Source organism: Balaenoptera borealis (genome assembly GCF_965194805.1).
Source record: "Balaenoptera borealis genome assembly, chromosome: 3".
Taxonomy (NCBI): Eukaryota; Metazoa; Chordata; class Mammalia; order Artiodactyla; family Balaenopteridae; genus Balaenoptera; species Balaenoptera borealis.
In genome coordinates, this window is record NC_138866.1 from 28,108,989 (window position 1) to 28,128,599 (window position 19,611).

General features: G+C 39.3%; 1 protein-coding gene across 10 annotated transcripts in view; it reads right to left on the bottom strand.

Moving 5' to 3' along the window:
* The window catches only part of LIN52 (lin-52 DREAM MuvB core complex component), a 120,989-nt gene that overhangs the window by 74,769 nt on the left and 26,609 nt on the right, over positions 1 to 19,611 (bottom strand). For 2 of the 10 annotated variants that reach the window (XR_014242295.1, XM_082383987.1), the window contains exon 6: positions 19,566 to 19,610. The exons of 7 other annotated variants lie outside the window; for them this stretch is intronic. Coding sequence is in view for 2 of the 3 variants with exons in the window: in XM_082383987.1 (XP_082240113.1) it covers positions 19,600 to 19,610 (11 nt within the window). In the remaining variant the exon portion in view is untranslated. Of the gene's footprint in view, positions 1 to 1,618; position 19,611 lie in introns of those variants that run through there. One more of the 10 variants, XM_082383986.1, reaches the window with a different exon arrangement.

Below are 19,611 nucleotides of genomic sequence, written 5' to 3' on the forward strand. Positions count from 1 at the left end.
CAAAAGAAATAAAAGCAAAAATAAACAAATGGGACCTAATCAAACTTAAAAGCTCTTGCACAGTAAAGGAAACTATCAACAAAATGAAAAGACAACCTATGAAAGGGGAGAAAATATTTGCAAAAGATGCAACTGACAAGGGCTTAATTTCCAAAATATACAAACAGCTCATACAACTCATTAGCAAAGAAACAAACAACCCAATCAAAAAACGGGCAGACCTAAATAGACATTTTTCCAAAGAAGACATACAGATGCTCAACATCGCTAATTATTAGACAAATGCAAATCAAAACTACAATGAAGGACGGAGTCAAATTGGCATTCTAGGAGGACGCGGAATTCTCATCTCCTCACAATTAGGGCACCTACCAGGCACTGGTGGGGGACCACGGACACCTAAGGGGACGGGAGGAACCCCCAGCAATCGGGTATGATGTGGCGTGTGGGAGGAGTGAAGGAGGAGAAGAAGTAGAGGTAGGGCAGGGCTGGCGCCCCTGACGGGCGGCTGAGGGAGGGGAAGGGATCCCAGGCCCAAAGGGGGAAACTGGGGAACCATTGGGAGGGCAGAGGATCAAAAGGGAGCATGGCGAGCTTTCCCCTGCCCACTTGGACCCCCAGAAATCTGTTGAGATCCTGGGCCTGATCCTCTGCCCACCTAGGCCCCCTCCAGCCACGCGGGTCCTGAGGGAGTGGGAGGGAGGGAAGGGAGAGCAAAAGTAAAGGCCAGACCTCTGGGACCGGCACCCCTGAGGGGTGGCTGGGGGAGGAAAGGAGTTCCTAGCAGGACCGACCCACAGTTAGGGGTCCAGCAGCAACGGGGGATACCCTGGGAGAGATGGTGGGGGAGGGGCATGAAGGAACAGAAGGGAACCGGGCCAGTGTTTTCCTTGTCCGCTTTGGCACTGGGAAGCCTGTTGGGCTCCAGGACCTAATCCTCTGCCCTCAGAGCCTCCCTCCTGCCATGCAGAGCCCAAGCCCCACACCTACACCCCAACCCAGGGCCCCACCTCTACACTCGGAGACCCCCTCTAACGAGCTGGGCCTAAACCCCACCCACACACCCTCACTCAGGGCCCTACCTCCAAACTCTGGAACTCCACTCTCCAGAGGCCCTCCTTTCCACATGCTGCCTCTCCCCTTCTGCCAGGTCCTAAGCAGAGGCCCCGCCCCACACTTGAACATCACCCTGCCTAGGCCCCGCCCCATGTTCAAACATCACCCCCCCCCACCCGCCTAGGTCCCACCCCATCCTAAACCCGACCCCTGCCTAAGTTCCACCTCCCAACTAAACTCCACCCCCATAGCCAAGGCTTTTATTTCTTTTCTTTTTTCCTCTTTTAGATTGGGGTTCTGTTTTACCTTGTTGATTCATTGTTGTTGATTTTTTAATTTTTCTTAATAAATCTTTTACTTTCCTAATTTTATTTTATTCTTTATACTTTGTTAGTGATCTCTCCTTTTGGCTTGTTTCCCCCCCTCTCCTTTTTTGTTTCTTTTTTCGGTTGTGGTTTTAATTTACCTTGTTGCAGTTGTTTCAATTATAGTTTTATTTTTCCTAATATATTTTTTATCTTTCTAATTTTATTTTGCTTTTTATTCTTTGATATTGTACTGCTCCTTTTCTTCTTTCTTTTTTTTTTTACCATGCCACGAAGCTTGCAGGATGTTGGTTCCCAGGTCGGAGGTTGGGCCTGAGCTCCAGTGGTGGGAGCTCCAAGTCCAAACCGCTGGACTTAACAGAGAACCTCAGAACCCGGGAAATATCAATCGGAGTGAGGCCTCCTGGAGGTCCTCATCTCAGCATCAAGACTCAGCTCCATCCAACTGCCTGCAAACTCCAGTGCTGGACGTCTCAGGCCAAACAACCAGTAAGACAGGAATACAGCACCACACATCAAAAAAAAAAAAGAAACGACAACCAAATATGTTACAGACGAAGGAGCAAGGTAAAAATCTACAAGACCAAATAAATGAAGACGAAATAGGCAACCTGCCTGAAAAAGAATTCAGAGTAATGACAGTAAAGATGATCCAAAATCTCAGAAACAGAATGGAGAAAATACAAGAAACATTTAACAAGGATCTAGAAGAATTAAAGAGCAAACAAACAGTGATGAACAACACAATTACTGAAATTAAAAATACTCTAGAAGGAATCAATAAGAGAATAACTGAGGGAGAAGAACCAATAAGTGAGCTGGAAGATAAAATGGTGGAAATAACTGCCAGGGAGCAGCATAAAGAAAAAAGAATGAAAAGAATTGAGGATAGTCTCAGAGACCTCTGGGACAACATTAAACACACCAACATTCGAATTATAGAGGTCCCAGAAGAAGAAGAGAAAAAGAAAGGGTCTGAGAAAATATCTGAAGAGATTATAGTCAAAAACTTCCCTAACATGGGAAAGGAAATAGTCAATCAAGTCCAGGAAGCACACAGAGTACCATACAGGATAAATCCAAGGAGAAACATGCCAAGAGACATATTAATCAACATATCAAAAATTAAATACAAAGAAAAAATATTAAAAGCAGCAAGGGAAAAGCAACAAATAACATACAAGGAAATCCCCATAAGGTTAACAGCTGATTTTTCAGCAGAAACTCTGCAAGCCAGAAGGGAGTGGCAGGACATATTGAAAGTGATGAAAGGGAAAAAACCTACAACCAAGATTATTCTACCCAGCAAGGATCTCATTCAGATTTGATGGAGAAATTAAAACCTTTACAGATAAGCAAAAGTTAAGAGAATTCAGCACCACCAAACCAGCTTTACAACAAATGCTAAAGGAACTTCTCTAGGCAGGAAACACAGAGAAGGAAAAGACCTACAAAAACAAACCCAAAACAACTAAGAAAATGGTAATAGGAACATAAATATCAATAATTACCTTAAATGTAAATGGATTAAATGCTCCAACCAAAAGACATACACTGGCTGAATGAATACAAAAACAAGACCCGTACATATGCTGTCTACAAGAGACCCTCTTCAGACCTAGGGACACATACAGACTGAAAGTGAGGGGATGGAAAAAGATATTCCATGCAAATGGAAATCAAAAGAAAGCTGGAGTAGCAATTCTATATCAGACAAAATAGACTTTAAAATCAAGACAATTATAAGAGACAAAGAAGGACACTGCACAATGATCAAGGGATCAATCCAAGAAGAAGATATAACAATCGTAAATATTTAGGTACCCAACACAGGAGCACCTCAATACATAAGGCAAATGCTAACAGCCATAAAAGCGGAAATCAACAGTAACACAATAATAGTAGGGGACTTTTAACACCCCACTTTCACCAATGGACAGATCATCCAAAATGAAAATAAATAAGGAAACACAAGCTTTAAATGACACATTAAAAAACATGGACTTAATTGATATTTACAGGACATTCCATCCAAAAACAACAGAATACACTTTCTGCTCAAGTGCTCATAGAACATTCTCCAGGATAGACCATATCTTGGGTCACAAATCACGCCTTGGTAATTTAAGAAAACTGAAATCATATCAAGTATCTTTTCCAACCACAACGCTATGAGGACTAGATATCAATTACAGGAAAAAAACTGTAAAAAATACAAACACACGGAGGTTAAACAATACACTACTAAATAACCAAGAGATCACTGAAGAAATCAAAGAGGAAATCAAAAAATACCTAGAGACAAATGACAATGAAAACAAGACGATCCAAAACCTATGGGATGCAGCAAAAGCAGTTCTAAGAGGGAAGCTTATAGCAATACAATCCTACCTCAAGAAGCAGGAAAAATCTCAAATAAACAACCTAACCTTACACCTAAAGCAATTAGAGAAAGAAGAACAAAAAACCCCCAAAAGTTAGCAGAAGGAAAGAAATCATAAAGATCAGATCAGAAATAAATGAAAAAGAAATGAAGGAAACAATAGCAAAGATCAATAAAACTAAAAGCTGGTTCTCTGAGAAGATAAAGAAAATTGATAAACCATTAGCCAGACTCACCAAGAAAACAAGGGAGAACACTCAAATCAACAGAAATATAAATGAAAAAGGAGAAGTCACAATCGACATTGCAGAAATACAAAGGACCATGAGAGATTACTACAAGCAACTCTATGCCAATAAAATAGACAACCTGGAAGAAATGGACAAATTCTTAGAAAAGCACAACCTTCCGAAACAACCAGGAAGAAATAGAAAATATGAACAGACCAATCACAAGCACTGAAATTGAAACTGTGATTAAAAATCTTACAACAAACAAAAGTCCAGGACCAGATGGCTTCACAGGCGAATTCTATCAAACATTTAGAGAAGAGCTAACACCTACTCTTCTCAAACTCTTCCAAAATATAGCAGAGGGAGGAACACTCCCAAACTCATTCTAAGAGGCCACCATCACCCTGATACCAAAAGCAGACAACGATGTCACAAAAAAAGAAAACTACAGGCCAATATCTCTGATGAACATAGATGCAAAAATCCTCAACAAAATACTAGCAAACAGAATCCGACAGCACATTAAAAGGATCATACACCATGATCAAGTGGGGTTTATCCCAGGAATGCAAGGATTCTTCAAAATATGCAAATCAATCAATGTGATACACCATGTTAACAAATTGAAGAATAAAAACTATATGATAATCTCAACAGATGCAGAAAAAGCTTTTGACGAAATTCAACACCGATTTATGATAAAAACTCTCCAGAAAGTAGGCATAGAGAGAACCTACCTCAACATAATAAAGGCCATATATGACAAACCCACAGCCAACATCGTTCTCAATGGTGAAAAACTGAAACCATTTCCTCTAAGATCAGGAACAAGACAAGGTTGCCCACTCTCAACGCTATTATTCAACATAGTTTTGGAAGTCCTAGCCACAGCAATCAGAGAAGAAAAAGAAATAAAAGGAATACCAATTGGAAAAGAAGGGGCTTCCCTGGTGGCGCAGTGGTTGGGAGCCCGCCTGCCAGTGCAGGGGACACGGGTTCGTGCCCTGGTCCGGGAGGATCCCACATGCCGCGGAGCGGCTAGGCCCGTGAGCCACAGCTACTGAGCCTGCGCGTCTGGAGCCTGTGCTCCGCAACGGGAGAGGCTGCGATAGTGAGAGGCCCGTGCACCGCAATGAAGAGTGGTCCCCGCTCGCCGCAACTGGAGAAAGCCCTTGCACAGAAACAAAGACCCAACACAGCTAAAAATAAATAAATAAATAAATTTAAATTGGAAAAGAAGAAGTAAAACTGTCACTGTTTGCAGATGACATGATACTATATATAGAGAATCCTAAAGATGCCACCAGAAAACTACTAGAGCTAATAAATGAATTTGGTAAAGTAGCAGGATACAAAATTAATGCACAGAAATCTCTTGCATTCCTACACACTAATGATGAAAAATCTGAAAGAGAAATTAAGGAGACACTCCCATTTACCATTGCAACAAAAAGAATAAAGTACCTAGGAATAAACCTACCTAGGGAGACAAAAGACCTGTATGCAGAAAACTATAAGACACTGATGAAAGAAATTAAAGATGATACCAACAGATGGAGAGATATACCATGTTCTTAGATTGGAAGAATCAATATTGTGAAAATGACTATACTATCCACAGCAATCTACAGATTCAATGCAATCCCTATCAAATTACCAATGGCATTTTTTACGGAACTAGAACAGAAAAATCTTAAAATTTGTATGGAGACACAAAATACCCCGAATAGCCAAAGCAGTCTTGAGGGAAAGAAACGGAGCTGAAGGAATCAGATTCCCTGACTTCAGACTATACTACAAAGCTACAGTAATCAAGACAATATGGTACTGGCACAAAAACAGAAACATAGATCAATGGAACAAGATGGAAAGCCCAGAGATAAACCCACGCACCTATGGTCAACTAATCTATGACAAAGGAGGCAAGGATATACAATGGAGAAAAGACAGTCTCTTCAATAAGTGGTGCTGGGAAAACTGGACAGCTACATGTAAAAGAATGAAATTAGAACACTCCTTAACACCATACACAAAAATAAACTCAAAATGGATTAGAGACCTAAATGTAAGACTGGACACTATAAAACTCTTAGAGGAAAACATAGGAAGAACACACTTTGACATAAATCACAGCAAGATCTTTTTTGATCCACCTCCTAGAGTAATGGAAATAAAAACAAAAATAAACAAATGGGACCTAATAAAACTTAAAAGCTTTTGCACAGAGAAGGAAACCATAAACAAGACGAAAAGACAATCCTCAGAATGGGAGAAAATATTTGCAAACGAATCAACGGACAAAAGATTAATCTCCAAAATATATAAACAGTTCATGCAGCTCAATATTAAAAAAAAAACAAGCCAATCCAAAAATGGGCAGAAGACCTAAATAGACATTTCTCCAAAGAAGACATACAGATAGCCAAGAAGCACATGAAAAGCTGCTCAACATCACTAATTATTAGAGAAATGCAAATCAAAACTACAATGAGGTATCACCTCACACCACTTAGAATGGGCATCATCAGAAAATCTACAAACAACAAATGCTGCAGAGGGTGTGGAGAAAAGGGAACCCTCTTGCACTGTTGGTGGGAATGTAAATTGATACAGCCACTATGGAGAACAGTATGGAGGTTCCTTAAAAAACTAAAAATAGAATTACTATATGATCCAGCAATCCCACTACTGGGCATATACCCAGAGAAAACCATAATTCAAAAACACACATGCACCCCAATGTTCACTGCAGCACTATTTATAATAGCCAGGTCATGGAAGCAACCTAAATGCCCATCGACAGACAAATGGATAAAGAAGATGTGGTACATATATACAATGGAATATTACTCAGCCATGAAAAGGAATGAAATTGGGTCATTTGTAGAGACGTGGATGGATCTAGAGACTGTCATACAGAGTGAAGTAAGCCAGAAAGAGAAAAACGAATATCGTATATTAACGCATATATGTGGAACCTAGAAAAATGGTACAGATGAACTGGTTTGCAGGGCAGAAATTAAGACACAGGCGTAGAGAACAAATGTATGGACACCAAGGGGGGAAAGCGGCGGGGGGGTGGGGTGGGGGTGGGGTGTGATGAATTGGGCAATTGGGATTGACATGTATACACTGATGTGTATGAAATGGATGACTAATAAGAACCTGCTGTATAAAAATATGAATAAAATTAAATTAAAAAAAAAACAAAACAAAGAATAAGGAAAAAAGAAAGAAAAGAGTCATGTACCACAATGTTCATTACAGCACTATTTACAATAGCCAGGACATGGAAGCAACCTAAGTGTCCATCGACAGATGAATGGATAAAGAAGATGTGGCACATATATACAGTGGAATATTACTCAGCCATAAAAAGAAACGAAATTGAGTTATTTGTAGTGAGGTGGATGGACCTAGAGTCTGTCATACAGAGTGAAGTAAGTCAGAAAGAGAAAAACAAATACCATATGCTAACACATATATATGGAATCTAAAAAAAAAAAAAAGGTTCTGATGAACCTAGGGGCAGGAAAGTAATAAAGACACAGACGTAGAGAATGGACTTGAGGAAATGGGGAGGGGAAAGGGTAATCTGGGATGAGGTGAGAGGGTAGCATTGACAAATATACACTACCAAATGTAAAATAGATAGGTAGTGGGAAGCAGCTGCATGGCACAGGGAGATCAGCTTGGTGCTTTGCGACCACCTAGAGGGGTGGGATAAGGAGGGTGGGAGGGAGACACAAGAGGGAGGGGATATGGGGATATACATATGCATATAGCTGATTCACTTTGTTATACAGCAGAAAGTGACACAACACTGTAAAGCAATTATACTCCAATAAAGATGTTAAAAAAAAAAAAGAATATGTAGAAACTGAAAAAAAAAAAAAAACTACAATGAAGTATCACCTCACACCAGTCAGAATGGCTATCATCAAAAAGTCTACAGATAATAAATGCTGGAGAGGGTGTAGAAAAAAGGGAACCCTTGTACACTGTTGATCGGAATGTAAACTGGTGCAGCCACTATGGAAAACAGTATGGAGGTTCCTTAAAAAACTAAAAATAGAGCTACCATATGATCCAGCAATCCCATTCCTGGGTATATATCCAGAAAAACAAAAACTAATTCGAAAAGATATATGCACCCTAATGTTCACAGCAGCACTATTTACAATAGTCAAGACATGGAAGCAACACCAGTGCCCATAATATATATATGTGTATATATATATAAATTGGACTATTAATCCACCATAAAAAATGAAATATTGTCATTTGCAGCGAACATAGATGGACCTAGAGAATATTATGCTTAGTGAAATAAGTCAGACAGAGAAAGGCAAATACTGTATGATATCACTTTTAAGTGGAATCTAAAAAAGAATGCAAATGCATCTATATACAAAACAGAAACAGACTCACAGACATAGAAAACAAACTTATGGTTACCAAAGGGGAGGGGGGGAGGGGGAAATTTAGGAGTATGGGATTAACAGATACAAACTACTATACATAAAATAGATAAGCAACAAGGATTTACTGTATAGCACACAAAATTAGACCCAGTAGCCTATAATAACTTATAATGAAATAAAATCTGCAAAAAAACTCAAAAAACAAAACCTGAATCACTATGCTGTATACCTGAAACTAACACAATATTGTAAATCAACTATACTTCAATTAAAAAAAAACAAAACTTGTCTTCCCTTACAAATCTGTTCCTCCACTACTGTTCTTTCTAAAAAAGCTTTAGCGACAGACTGCAGACTCTTTTTGTCTCTTTCTCAGAAAAGCCTTTCTTCTCTGGTCACCGCCTACAGATCAGAAGAGGTCTCCCAGATATCTGCTGTTACGGAATCTTATACTTCTTCACAGCACTCATCACAACCCTCAGTACAGATTATTTTTGTAACTGTTTGATGTGTGTCTTCCACGTGATTGCCTTGCTTACCAATGCATCCCTCAACTTTTAGCACAGTGATTGGCTCATTTTAGTTAATTTAAATGTTTGTTGAATTGAATAAATCCTTGAGGGGAGAGGGGAAAAAATTAAATCAATCAATCGATTGATGGATCGATCCTTAGTGAGGTATAATTCATATATGATGAACTGTACATATTTGAAGTGTCCAGCCTGGTAAGTTTTGACAAATGTTTTCACCACTACTGAGGCAAACCCTTCTGACTCATGAGAATTTTCCAGTCTGACTGGTGGGAATAAACCCTGTGGTGCCAGCCACTGTTCCCTGTAATCCTTTCAGATGGTTCTCTCTTGAGCCTCAAGTGGTTTCCTCACAAGATTGCACCGATCAGTACTCAGCTGATTACTTTAGGAGGACCCTCTGCAGATCTCCAGGGTTCTCTCTGTGCAGCCCTCTCCCCTCCGGTACTCTGTCCTGACCTCTAGCTGCCTTGGTCTCTCCAGATGCCTAGCTCTGTTTCTTCAACTCAGGGAGCCTGCTGGTCTCTGCCTGGGTTCCCCCTCCCTGCACTGCAGCCTGGAAACTCTCTCAAAGCAGTAAGCTGAGACAATCACAGCACTCATCTCATTTACTTCCTAATTCTCAGGGATCACTATCTTTTGTTGCCTGATGTCCAGTGTCCTAAAAACCAATGTTCGTATATTTTGTAATTAACAAAAACTGTTTCAGGTGGGAAGGTGAATCTAGTCCCTGATATTCCATCTGAGCCAAAAGCAAAAGTCCTTCCATTGTTGTCTGCATGCCTCTGACTTACATGCCCAGGGGAGAAATCTTGGAGTCATCCTTTTTAAAAAACAAAAAAATATATATATTTTTGTTTGTTTGCCTGTATTGGGTCTTTGTTGCTGTGCGCGGGCTTCCCATTGTGGTGGCTTCTCTTGCTGTGGAGCATGGGCTCTAGGTGCGCGCGCTTCAGTAGTTGTAGCACGCGGGCTCAGCAGTTGTTGTGCACAGGCTTAGTTGCTCCATGGCATGTGGGATCTTCCCGGACCAGGGATCGAACCCCTGTCCCCTTCATTGGCAGGCAGATTCTTAACCACTGTGCCACCAGGGAAGACGCTGGAGTCATCCTTGACACCTCCCTCCCCCTTCTCTCATCTTCCACAGCCAATCAATCAAGACTTATTCTTTGTTGTAAATCACTCTCAAATTCAAGGACTTCTCTCCCTGTCCACTATCAGTACCCTAGTTCTAGGCACCACAGTCTTGGCTATTGCAATGACCTCCTACTTAGTCTATAGTTCTTCTCATGCCCCCCTCCAAACCATTCTCTACATGGCCAAAACCTGGATATTGCTTGCCCACGCCCTTAACTGACTTGCTAGTGCTCTTAGAATAATGTCCAACATCCTTAACACAACTGAGAAGTCTTACATGATCCAGCAGTCTATTTCAGCAGTCACTGTCTGAGTTCCAGTCACATTTGCCTTCTTTCAGTTCTTCAAAGGCACCATGCTCCTTCCCACTACCAGATTTTGATACTTCCTCTAGAAACCTCATCTCCCTTCCCTTCACTCAGTTAATTTCTACTCATTCTTCATACCTAAATATCTTTTTTCTCAGGAGAACTATTCCTGCCCCACATTGTACTTAGAACAACTTAGTGGCAAATAATTATTTGTGTAATGCCTTATCTACTAGAATGTTAGCTCTATGACAGCAGGAACTATCTCTGTCTTATGTACTGCCAAGTCCTTGGTGCCTAGCACAGTACCGTGAAGATACACAACAAATATTTGCTGCATGAAAGTCAGATAATAGAAAATATATATATTGGTCTCTGCCCCTGGTTCCTGGCACAAAGATCCTAAAACGCTTACAATTTCCTAAGAGTGTTAGAAGCATCTTTTATTTTAATATTTGGTCTTTGACTCGATTCCTGACACAAAGTTCCTAAACCCCTCGGAATCTCCTGGGTGACAGCAGTATCTTTTGTTCTAATGAGGTGACTCTTAGTGTACTCCAGGATGGGGGCTGGTCAGCAGACAGACCAAGCCATGATTAGAAGCTTGGGATTCTCAACCCCGACCTCCATTCTCCAGAGAGGAAAGAGGCTGGAAATGGAGTTAATAATGTCTCATGACTACATGATTGAAGCCTCCATAAGAAAGCTTCCAGGTTGGTGAACATGTAGAGTTGCTGGGAGAGTGACACGTCTGGAGAGGGCACGAAAGCTCCATGCCCCACCCCACATACCTGGATGTTCATCTGTATCCTTTATCATACCCTTTTATAATAAACTGGTAAACAGTAAGTAAGCTGTTTTCCTGAGTTCTGGGAGCTGCTCTAGCAAATTAATTAAACCTGAGGAGGGGATTGTGGGAACATCCGATTTACAACCAAAGCACAGGCGACAACCTGGACTTATAGTTGGCATCTGACGGGGTGGGGGGGGTGGGCAGAGGGGAGTCCTGAGGGACCCAGCCCTCAATCTGTGGAATCTGATACGATCTCCAGGTAGATAGTGTCAGAATTGAGTTAAACTGTAGAACACCTAGCTGATGTCACAGAATTGCTTAGTGTGGGGAACAAAAAACTCCCACACATCCAGTGTCGTGTTGTGAGTGTGCTAGAGATGTGAGAGTAAAGAAGACACATGGGAGGAGTAAGAGGGGGTCTTTCCTATACAAGAATTAAATACTATGTCTTAAAATATAGAATTTTAATGCTGTAAGGATCTGAGAGGTCTTTAGTCCAACAACTTCATTTTTCAACTGAGGAAACTGATGCCCAACATCACACAGCTAAATTCCTGATAAAGGCGCACTAGGCAATAGTAAAATCTAAAATTTATCAATAGCTTACTAGGTGTCACATACCATACTATGCATTTTTGTTTATTGAGGTGAATTCAAATTTTTAAAAGTGATTTTAAAGTGTACAATTCAATGGCATTTAGTATATTCACAATATTGTGCAACCACCACCTATATCAAGTTACAAAACATCTTCATCACTCCCCCACCCCCGCAAAATAATCCTATACCCATTAAGTAGTCACTCCCCATTTCCCACTCTCTCTTGTCCCTGGCAACCACCAATCTGCTTTCCGTCTCTACAAATTTACATACCCAGGATGTTTCATACAAATGGAATAATATGTGATCTTTTGTGTCTGGCTTCTGTTATTTAGTATAATGTTTCTGAGATTCACCCACGTTGTAGCGTGTATCAGTACTACATTTTTATGGCTAAATAATATTCTGTTGTATGTATATACCATATTTTGTTTATCCATTCATCTGTTAATAGACATTTGAGTTTGTTTCCATCTTTTGGCTATCATGAATAGTACTGAATGAACATTTGTGTACAAGTACCTGTTTGAGTACTTGTCTTCAATTCTTTTGGGTATATACCTAGTAGTGGAATTGCTGGGTCATATGGTAATTCTGTGTTTAACCTTTCAAGGAACTGCCAAACTTTCACAGTGGCCACACCATTTTACATGCCCACCAGCTATATATGAGAGTTCCAATTTCACCATATCCTTGCAAACACTTGTTATTTTCTATTATTATTATTACTATTATCATTACTATTACCATCTTAGTCGGTGTGAAGTGGTATCCCGTTGTGGTTTTGATTTACATTTCCCTAATGACTAACGAAAGATGTTTAGCATCTTTTTATGTGCTTATCAGCCATTTGTATTTCTTCTTTGGAGAAATGTCCACTCAAGTCCTTTGCCCATTTTAAAATTGGGTTGTCTGTCTTTTTGTTTTTGAGTTACAAGAGTTCTTTATATATTCTAGGTACTAGACCCTTATCAGATATATGATTTGCAAAAGTATTCTTTCAATACTGTATTATATATTTGAAAGTTGCTAAGAGAGCAGACCTTTAAACTTCTCACCACTAGAAAAAATTTGTAACAATGTGTGATGACAGACTTACTGTGGTGATCATTATATTGTAACATGAAACTGTTATATGTCAATTATATCTCATTTTTTTTAAAGTTTTCTCCAATTCAATGGTTGTCTTTTCACTTTCTTGATAATGTTCTTTGATGAACAAAGTTTTAAACTTTAATGAAATCCAATTTATCTATTTTTTCTTCTGTTGCTTGTGTTTTTGGTGTCATATGTAAGAATTCATGGCTACATCCAAGGTCATGAAGATTCATACTAGGCATTTAATAATCATTGTCCAATTTAATCCTCTCAAGAACCCAGTATTATTATTACCTTCATTTTACAGACAAGGAAAATGAGGCTCAGAGAGAGGTAACTTGTCAAGTTAGTATGTAGAAGAATAGGTCTGTTTCCAACGACCAGGATCTTATAATTTCCAAGTCAGTTTTTCTCTGCACACTCACAACATGGCAGCTTGTTTCCCCAAAAAGGGCATGATGGGGGACAAAACACAAGTCATGGTCTTTTTGTAACTAAATCTCAGAAGTAGCATTCCATTACTTTTGCTGTCACTGATCCAGCCCACACTCAAGAGGAAAAGATCACACAAAGGCATAAATAGAGGCTGCCTACCACACCAGGGCTGTTTTTTTTTTTTAAAGGTCAAGTCTTTTATTTATTTTTGGCTGCGTTGGGTCTTCATTGCTGTGCGCGGGCTTTCTCTAGTTAACGGCGAGCGGGGGCTACTCTTCGTTGCGGTGCGCAGGCTTCTCATTGTGGTGGCTTCTCTTGTTGTGGAGCATGGGCTCTAGGCGCACGGGCTTCAGTAGTTGTGGCATGTGGGCTCAGTAATTGTGGCTCACGGGCTCTAGAGCGCAGGCTCAGTAGTTGTGGTGCACGGGTTTAGCTGCTCTGCGGCATGTGGGATCTTCCCGGACCAGGGCTCAAACCCGTGTCCCCTGCACTGGCAGGCGGATTCTTAACCACTGTGCCACCAGGGAAGTCCCCAGGGTTCTGTTTTAATGTTACACATCTTCCCTGGCTGATCTCCTTCCCACCTGTGGCTTTAACTAGAACCTACAAACTGATGATGTCCAAAACTCAACTTCCTGTGTTCTAGATTCATACATTCAACTATCTCCTGGGTATATCCACCTAGATAGCCTACACTTACACTTACAACTGAATTCCCCAATCTTTCTTCTCAAAGGTGCTCTTCTTCCTATATTTACTCAAGCCAGAAACCTGAGTCACTCTTGATTCCTCATTCTTACTGCCCAGAACTCCCCGACCCCAATATATCCAATCAGTCACTAAGCCTTTCCATTCTACCACTCGGACTTCTAGAACCCATCCGTATTCTCCATTTCCACTGGGAAGTTAAAAGAAATCTAACTTGTCTCCCTGATACCACTTTTCTGTGTTACCAATCCATCTTCTACCATGTTGGCAAAGTAAGCCTTTTAAGAAAGTAAATATGATTACATGCCTACTATGCTTAAAACTTCTCATATGCTGCCCATAATGATAACAGCAGTTAATATTTTTAGGCACCTATTAAGTGCCAACATTTTGCTAAGGTTTTATAAATAATATTGCGTTAAATCATCAAAACAACACTCTAAGGTAACAGATCTCACAGTGAATGGTCAGGAAACCTCTGGGGACCCTGGGGATCACTAAGCCCCTTTCGGAGGGTCCCTGAGTTCAAAACTATACATATGATACTAAGATGCCTTTTTCACACATTCTCTCACAAGTGAACAGTGAACTTTTCTAGAGACTACCTAACAAAAGATAATCATAACATATTGAAAGAAGCAGCAGATATGAAAATCCAACTTTTTATCAATCCAAACATTACGGACATTTGAAAAATGTAAAAACTGCCACTCTTCTTAATATTTTTTGTTTGGAAAATAGTTATTCTTCATAAAAACATTTATGCTAACATGTAATGGGTTTATTCCTATTTTTAAATTAATTAGGGACTTCCACAGTGGCGCAGTGGTTAAGAATCCGCCTGCCAATGCAGGGGACATGGGTTCAATCCCTGGTCTGGGAAGATCCCATATGCTGTGGAGCAACTAGGCCCGTGAGCCACAACTACTGAGCCTGCACTCTAGAGCCCACGAGCCACAACTACCATGCCCATGCGCCACAACTATTGAAGCTCACACACCCTAGAGGCCACACACTGCAACTACTGAGCCCACGTGCGCCATAACTACTGAAGCCCACGCACTCTAGGGCCCCCGTGCTGCAACTACTGAGCCCACGTGCTACAACTACTGAAGCCTGCACGCCTAGAGCCCATGCTCCGCAACAAGAGAAGCCACCACAATGAGAAGCCTGCACACCACAACAACGAGTAGCACCTGCTTGCCACAATTACAGAAAGCCCACACGCAGCAATAAAGACCCAATGCAGCCAAAAATAAATAAAAAATAAAAAAGTAAATTAATAAATATTTAAAATTTTTCTGTTTTAATTTCTGAAACAGTAAATATACATATAACCCACATAAACAAGAACTCTTTGGGGTGACCATTAATTTTTAAGAGTGTAAAGAGGGCTTCCCTGGTGGCGCAGTGGTTGAGAATCTGCCTGTCAATGCAGGGGACACGGGTTCGAGCCCTGGTCTGGGAAGATCCCACATGCCGCGGAGCAACTGGGCCCGTGAGCCACAACTACTGAGCCTGCGCGTCTGGAGCCTGTGCCCCGCAACAAGAGAGGCCGCGATAGTGAGAGGCCCGCGCACTGCGATGAAGAGTGGCCCTCGCTCGCCGCAACTACAGAAAGCCCTCGCACGGAAACGAAGACCCAACACAGCCAAAAATAAATAAATTAATTAATTAAAAAAAAAAAAAAGAGTGTAAAGAAGTCCTGACACCAAAAAGTTTGATAATTACTGTTCTAAGGTTTTCATCTCCATTTCACAAATGAAGAAACTAGGGCTTAGAAAATTAAGTTACTTGCCTAAGTGGTAGATTGAGATTCATAATAAGGCTGTATGACTCCAGAATCCAAGCTCTTAATCACTATTTTGTCCTTTCCTATTAGCTATTTATCACCTGGTTCCTACTTACTTATCTTCAGGTAATTGTTCTTCCCCTTAGGTTATGTTCAGGTCATCGCTTCTCTCCACTAGCCTTAGTTTCCTCAAACAGAGGTATTTCTTAAGCTGTAGTGTGAAAATGCAATTCCTATAAGTTAGTATACTATAATAAGATAGTATACTCTTCCAAACCTTTCTTTAAACTGGACAGACTTAAGCTTTGCAACCTACCAATTATAGATAAGATATAATTCCTTGGTTCTGGCCTCTTAAGAGGTTCTCTTCTCTGGCGGTCCAGTGGTTAGAACTCAGTGCTTTCACTGCCCAGGCCTGGGTTTAATCCCTGGTTGGGGAACTAAGATCCCGCAAGCTGGCAAGCTGGGCGATGAGCCAAAAAAAAGAGTCTCTTCTTAAAAACAATCTCCCAAAATGTCTAACGATTATACTAATCTTCCAGTGGACATGTTTTGGATCCATGAAATAGGGACTTAAAGTCATTGCTCACATGTTTTACATTAGTTACAATATACTCATTTATATAAAGGGTCTATGAACTTTAAAAGAAAAACTATGCTGAACAGTAAGCCACTAAAGACTGTGTACAGTGCTAAAGCTGATTCCCTAAACCTTCACAACAAAGATGCCTAAACAAGCTCTTTTTCCCCAGGCTCTTTTTCCTTTTCTTGCTAGTTGACTGGGGAATTGGACCCAGGTTCATTTTCACAAGATGTATCTCCAATCCCCATGAAGTTGTTGCCTTTTTTTTTTTTTTTAATGTTTAAAACTATTCCTCAAAAGAAACCTATCTAGCAGGCTCAACTGTTTCTAAAATTAATCCACTGCACAGGGTGGATTTCCCACTCCAGGTCAAACTGTTAGGTCTATAAGCACAGCATTTATCTAAGTCATTAATAATCCAACTGAAATCAATGGCTCCAGTGTAATTCCCTGTGGTTTCCCCATCCCACCCAAACAACTTTTCTCTGTTCTGACAATTCTCCATTACTTAGATCTGCTGTTTCCATTTTATATTACCAATTCACTCTATATTTCTTATACCACTAGTCATAATGGTTTCCAAATACATACAAAAAGGTCTGCCTTCTGTTTTTACAATCAAGTGAAGCAAGTTTTAATTACTAATGTGAAACTAAAATCTTCCTCATTCTTTCTTTTCCTATGCTAAAATAATTATATGCATCAACTGTGTTGTTAGTTCATTATGCAAGTTCTTTTCTCATGTAGTACCCAAGTCAGTCAACAGAGAAGACAGTTAAGATGCTTTGGTTTTTCAAGGAAAGTGGTTTTCCAAGGATTTGCAAATGACAAATGGTAACACATATAAAAATGCATCACTCAACAAGGTTGTCAGGAAACTTACACATCAAATCAGGAAACCAGTGAGTTGAGGAAAACATACCTTCACTTTCTCTATTTGAATTTTTCCATTCAATAGCAATAATGATATTCTGATATTCCCAAGGGGGAGAAGAAGTGAGAGAAGAAAAGAACTAGCCAGCCCAAGTTACACTAGCAATTTACTATTTATTTCTAAAATACTACAGCTTTGACATTATCACAACCTAAATTAAAATGACAGGGGTGGCATTAACAAAAAAGGAAAATACTGCCAAACTAAAATTCAAAATTTCTGTTTAAATTAGAGAAATCTGAATATGGATTGCATATCGGATAATCATATTGTATTATGTTAAATTTCTTCAGTGTGTTAACTGTTTTGTAGATGTGTAGGAGAATGTCCTTGTCCTTAAGAAATAATGCTAAAGTATTTATGAAGTGTCATGGTGTCTGCAGCTAGTTCTCAAATAGCTCAAGAATAAAACAATAAAATTTAAAATTAAATATATATATAGATAAAGCCAATATGACAAATGTTAACAACTGATAAACAGGTAGAGGGTATACAAGTATTTATTGTACTATTCTTGAAACTTTTTAAAGAGATTTAAAACTTGACAAAACATAAATTTAAGAGAAAAAACAATCTTTGGTTCATTAAAATACACCCTTAAGAAAGTGAAAAGGTAAGCCACAGACTGGGGTAAGATATTTGCAATTTACGTAACTGACAAAGGATGCATATCAGAGATATATAAAGAACACTTGCAAATCAATTTTTAAATTGACAATCCAGTTTTTAAAGAAGGGCAAGAGATACCAATAAGCACTTCACAAAAGAGGTTATCCAAATGTTCAGTAAACATATGAAAAAGCAATCTCATCAGTCACTAGGGAAATGAAAATTAAAACTACCACTGAGATACCATTCTATCTACTTTAATAGCTAGATGTTAATAGACTGAGAATGTATCTGTTGGTTACAACATAGAACAAATGAAATTGCCCGTGGGCTTGTAAATTGGTATAACCACTTTGGAAAACTGTTTGGAACTATCCACTAAAGCTAGATAGTTATACACACACACACATCCACAACCTAGCAATCCTGCTCCTAGTTATATACACAACAAAAATGCGTGTACCAAAAAAAGACATATACCAAGAATGCTCATAGTATTTACTTGTAATAGGCAAAAGCTGGAAACAGTCCAAATGTCCATTGTTAGTAGAATGAAAAAATTAATCACATTGTATTCTTACAATGATACACCACACAGCAATGAAAATAAGCATATGACTGTTAAAGACAATGACATGGATGAATGTCATAATCAAAATGTTGAGCAAAAGCCAGAAACAAAAGAATATACAGTTTGTGATGCCATTTATTTAAAGCTCAAAATCAAGCAAAACTCTTTTATGATATTATAAGTCACAATAGTGCTTGCCTTTGGGCAAAGGGCAGGTAGTAACTGAGAGGGGTATGAAGGAGGTATTATATATATTGGAAAGGTTCTATTTCTTGATCTGTTCTGGGTGTGGTTATATGGGAGTGTTTTTATGAAAATTCATTGAGCTGTACCTTATAATTTGTGTACTTTTCTCTATGTATATTATAATTCCATTTTGAAAACTTTATTAAAGAACAAAAAAATGATGGAACAGTGGAATATTTTTATATCCTGAATCTGAAGTCTTATTTTAGTTCTTTTGTCTTTGTGTTCTGTATCTAAAACTTCAACCTGTCAAATTCAACTATTCTCTCAAAGGATTCTTCACTATTACCCAACCAATTTTAAATGTATTCTCCTATACTAGAGTCAATCAAATGTAACAGTTCTTCCTTTAAAAATATCATTCTGTTTTTACATTATATTTCTCAACTCTGTTTTTCAGTTACACCAAACATTGGCAGCTTTTGCCAAGCTTTTAATTTAGACTTAATGGTTAGAGATACTTCCCTTCTAGATACAAAAAGTCATTATTTTTCTAGATTTCCTACAGCAAAGTGCTCTGTCATCACCTATAAATTCTCATGCAATATCACCACCCTCCCAGATCATATTTCCGACACAAAACAGTGTTACGGACTAAGAAACAAAAGAAAAGAAACTGATATTACATTTAAAACAAAAAAAAACACTCTTCATTTTGTTGAAATCTCTAGATGTCAAAAACTAAATGAATAGATAAACAAACCAAAAAAAATCAGAAAATGTCAGTTTACTTCCCCAGGAGCAGAAACAGTCATTCTTACGCCCAAAGCCTGGAAAGAAACTCAACTCGTATGCATACCTACTGCAATTATTCCATTCTCCTCTCCTCTTCGTCATAACAAAGC